This window comes from Macrobrachium rosenbergii, chromosome 12 (assembly GCF_040412425.1).
Source record: "Macrobrachium rosenbergii isolate ZJJX-2024 chromosome 12, ASM4041242v1, whole genome shotgun sequence".
Classification (NCBI taxonomy): Eukaryota; Metazoa; Arthropoda; class Malacostraca; order Decapoda; family Palaemonidae; genus Macrobrachium; species Macrobrachium rosenbergii.
The window spans coordinates 64,660,197-64,665,319 of NC_089752.1; the positions used below are offsets into that span (position 1 = coordinate 64,660,197).

The 5,123-nt window shown below is 34.6% G+C and overlaps 1 protein-coding gene across 1 annotated transcript in view; it reads right to left on the bottom strand.

Moving 5' to 3' along the window:
• Nucleotides 1-2,132: 2,132 nt before the first annotated feature.
• LOC136843706 (sodium/potassium-transporting ATPase subunit beta-like) overlaps nt 2,133-5,123 on the bottom strand; it is a 69,960-nt gene continuing 66,969 nt past the window's right edge. Inside the window, exons 6-7 of the mRNA XM_067112294.1 lie at nt 3,511-3,673; nt 2,133-3,123 (exon numbers count right to left, since the gene is read on the bottom strand). Coding sequence (XP_066968395.1) covers nt 3,020-3,123; nt 3,511-3,673 — 267 coding nt within the window. The 3' untranslated portion in view covers nt 2,133-3,019. The remainder of the gene's footprint in view (nt 3,124-3,510; nt 3,674-5,123) is intronic.

Here is a 5,123-nt window from a genome sequence, read left to right on the forward strand (position 1 = left end):
TGCGTCCACTGTAGTCCTGAGTTCTTGTCTTCGCTGGTTCGAGCCCACGGGACGACGAACTTATTATCAACAAAAAAAAAAAAATTCCCCTTCGGTAACATATATGAAAATATATTATTTCCGAGGTAGAGCGAATTGGATATTAAAGGACGTTTGTAGCTTACTGATTGAATATGAATCACGGTGATGTGATAAAAAAGTCATAATATGGCTGCGTGCGACAAACGCACTACGTGGTTAGCATGGCAGAGGTGGGTGAATATCGTCTCTAAATACAAACACCTGAGTTCGACGGGCGATTTGTATATGGGAAAACGATATCTACTTATACCTCACTTTCTGGCCGCGTGGGTTAAATTGCGTCCACTGTAGTCCTGAGTTCTTGTCTACGCTGGTTCGAGCCCACGAGACGACGAACTTATTATCAATTAAAAAAAAAAATTCCCCTTCGGTAACATATATGAAAATATATTATTTCCGAGGTAGAGCGAATTGGATATTAAAGGACGTTTGTAGCTTACTGATTGAATATGAATCACGGTGATGTGATAAAAAAAGTCATAATATGGCTGCATGCGACAAACGCACTACATGGTTAGCATGGCAGAGGTGGGTGAATATCGTCTCCAAATACAAACACCTGAGTTCGACAGGCGATTTGTATATGGGAAGACGATATCCACTTATACCTCACTTGCTGGCCGCGTGGGTTAATGCGTCCACTGTAGTCCTGAGTTCTTGTCCGTCGCTGGTTCGAGCCCACGGGACGACGAACTTATTATCAATTAAAAAAAAAAATTCCCCTTCGGTAACATATATGAAAATATATTATTTCGAGGTAGAGCGAATTGGATATTAAAGGACGTTTGTAGCTTACTGATTGAATATGAATCACGGTGATGTGATAAAAAAGTCATAATATGGCTGCGTGCGACAAACGCACTACGTGGTTAACATGGCAGAGGTGGGTGAATATCGTCTCCAAATACAAACACCTGAGTTCGGCGGGCGATTTGTATATGGGAAGACGATATCCACTTATACCTCACTTGCTGGCCGTGTGGGTTAAAATGCGTCCACTGTAGTCCTGAGTTCTTGTCCTTCGCTGGTTCGAGCCCACGGGACGACGAACTTATTATCAATTAAAAAAAAATTCCCTTCGGTAACATATATGAAAATATATTATTTCCGAGGTAGAGCGAATTGGATATTAAAGGACGTTTGTAGCTTACTGATTGAATATGAATCACGGTGATGTGATAAAAAAGTCATAATATGGCTGCGTGCGACAAACGCACTACATGGTTAACATGGCAGAGGTGGGTGGATATCGTCTCTAAATACAAACACCTGAGTTCGGCGGGAGATTTGTATATGGGAATCCACTTATACTTGCTGGCCACTTCCATAGTCCTGAGTTTTTGTCCTTCGCTGGTTGAGCCCGTGACAAACTTATTATTACACATATGAAAATGTATTATTTTCGAGGTAGAGCGAATTGGATATTAAAGGACGTTTGTAGCTTACTGATTATATATATATATATATATATATATATATATATATATATATATATATATATATATATATATATATATATATATATATATATACATATATATATATATATATATATATATATACATATATATATATATGCATACATATATGTATATGTATATAGACATATATATACACAGTAAATTGACACAAATACAAGTAAATTAAAAGTGCGGAAGTCCAGTAGCGCGAGATAATCACAAGGAAGGTCCACAAAGAGATTCAATTAGGCCTATATGAAAAACAGAGACCTGGAAGAATGGAAATATTTTCGAAGGAGTGTCGAGGCAATAGAGCACACCCAGAAGTATTCTGTTCCCAGGAGACATTAACAAACGCTAAGGAGGTTAAACCTTCTTGACAGAAGCACGGATTAAAAGGGGTAAATGGGAAGGGTAGGCCTTTAAAAACTCGAGAGAAGTACATTTGGCAACGTAGGGGACAACGCCTAAATCGCCAAGAAGGCGCCGATAGGGTTTAGTACAGACTTCAGGAAAATGCGGACCAGAGAGGGTTAATGATTATGTAAATACTTAATAAGTGAGCAAAGTGGATTTACAACAACATACGTATGTGTTTTATTTTTTATTTATTTCAATAGAACTCCAAACATGTAGAGATCTTCGTGTTGCACCCAGCAATGAAACTGTTTTGGGACACTGGAACTCGTAAGCATAATTAGGCATACACTCAAAATAACTTCCATTCAAAAACGCTTACTGTACATCTGGTCAAAATTTCTCGGTATGCAGTGTCCCAACGCAGAATTATTCCATCAGTACGTTGAGTACATAATTATTACATATTATAATCTGCAAACAATCCTATTTACATTAATCATATGTGTTAGCAAAAGTAAATCTTATATTAAGCTGCAAATATTAATAATTCGTTTCCTTCAAACAGAGAGTGGTGCGTATTGCCTATTGATTTTCTTAGGTTTCAGTACTTTAAACATTTTAATAAATTTGGTAATAATTAGTACACATTGGCAATCAGTAAAGATATCTCAAAACCAGAACACACAATAAATAGTTAGCTCTTCTAGTATTTATACGCTCAGTAAGATTTCTACTCTTTAAATAAAATCTTGGAGCCTACTCGCTTCTCAGCACCATTAACGCCCTAGAGACAAGTAGATCTTCTTTAATGAAAGGGCAGTTACTTTAACATATACAAATATACTATATATATATATATATATATATATATATATATATATATATATATATATATATATATATATATATATATATATATATATATATGTATATATGTATATGTATGTATTTGTATCTTTTTTCTGCAATGATATACAGCAGTTTCTAGGTACCCTTAACATGATGTAAAGAACTGTAAATTGCACGTGCTGAGAACTTTACAAAATAATTTTCAACTGCAGCTCTTTGACCATTGAATTGAAATGCATTTTGAAAGTTTTCGTTATCCAATGATTCCTCTAATCCCTGAGAATCTGGAAAGACACCAGACCATAGCGCTTGGCACGATTATGCAAGATGTTCCTAGCCCAGGCACGGCACTCGATGTTGATGAGCACGTTAGCTGTAAAGAAGAAAACAGTCAGTTGACTCAGGATGTGATTCTTCAAAAACAAACACACGTGAAACACACACACACGTATATATATATAGTGTGTGTGTGTGTGTGTATGTATGCATACATACATATATCACAGGCGACAACTGAAAAGTATATGATGTCTATTAAAGTTAATAGTCTAGCAAAGTAAAAGCATAAGAAATACATTTCATATATCTCAGCTCATGCAGCTACAAGGGGTTACAATATCACGGAGGGGCAATCTGAACACCGTTATATTTTCCTTGAAATCTACTGAATGCAGGTTAACGGCCAAAGAAAAATAGGTCGATGAAGGACGTTGAAATCTTAGGATGAAAAATGCTTAAAAGACAGGTCGAATGAACTCACGTCTTGTACTCTCGAACTCCACGGCCACAATGGGGGAGAGGTACCCAGGAGTATTATTGAACGGGAAGTAGTAAGAAGGAAAGCCCCGCCAAGGAGAGTACTTGCGAGCGCCGGCATATTCCTCATCGGAGGGATTTTCCCCTTCGCAGGACACCCAGATCATCTGCAAGGAAAACACCGATTCACATAAATAGTTATTGCAAATGATTCGTTATGATTAAAATGCATGGCCCACGACATTCACGAAAAACACTTATGAGAATTGCAATACGCAATGGCTGGGAGATCCACAATGATGTTAGTGAATATATATATATATATATATATATATATATATATATATATATATATATATAATATATATATATATATATATATATATATATATATATATATATATATATATATATATATATATACATTAGAAATAATCAACACACTATCACGGGTGGAACAGAAATAAATTTCTGATTCACATCAGAATCGAATTTGGGTCTTTCAGTTGAAAGACAAGACTGCTGTCAGCAAAGCCATATATATATGTCTATATATATGTATATATATATATATATATATATATATATATATATATATATATATATATATATATATATATATATATTATGATTATTATCACTTTTGTACGTGATTCATTTATCACACATTACCACAGGTGAAAAATAAGAAGAGGGTGTAGGTCCTGACCGGTTTCGACTTTATTTCCAAGCCATTGACGAAGGACTGATACAGAGTGTGAGAAGTCCCAAATATATATACTACAAGAACAGTACTGACGAACATACACAACCGTTAGAGGCTCCATATCCCCACTCAGGCCGGTGTCGAGGTAGGAGTGGCCTTTAAAACTCATTTGGCTAAAAATCACAATAGACTCTCAGGGGACATTGCTGATAAACAGACCATACCCACCTCAGATCCACACTGACAGGTGTCATATATATATATATATATATATATATATATATATATATATATATATATATATATATATATATATATATATATATATTTTTTTTTTTTTCAGGTGTGAGATAATGGTGAACTGTATCTGCAATACTTTCTTTAATTGCAATGTTGGTTGCAATGTTTTTTCTCACGATCCATGTGTAAAACATCATATCAAGTATATAACATTCTATGGGGTACCAACAAGCACCTTACCCTACGCAGCAATGTTGCATCACGAACGGGATGCTCTGAATGATTTTCTGTACTGGATAACATAATCTACACTAGATGTTGTCAACATGTTATGGATGCTCGAAAACGATTTTAAATACAAGGCCGAAATTTTTGTAACTTTTTAAGTCGAGCCATGTTCGAGTTTCTGAAAAAAATGGAAAACAGATGATTGTAAAAAATAGAAACTACAGTAAATAAATGAGAATAATATATCAGTCTTTCCAATAATAATAATAATAATAATAATAATAATAATAATAATAATAATAATAATAATAATAATAATAATAATGTTAAGAAATCACAACGAGGTCATTGTAAATATATAATGAAAATATATATAAAACAGGATCTTTCGAGAACCTCCTCGATTTCTCCTTCGAGCAGGTTTTCGAAAGCTCTCATTTTTA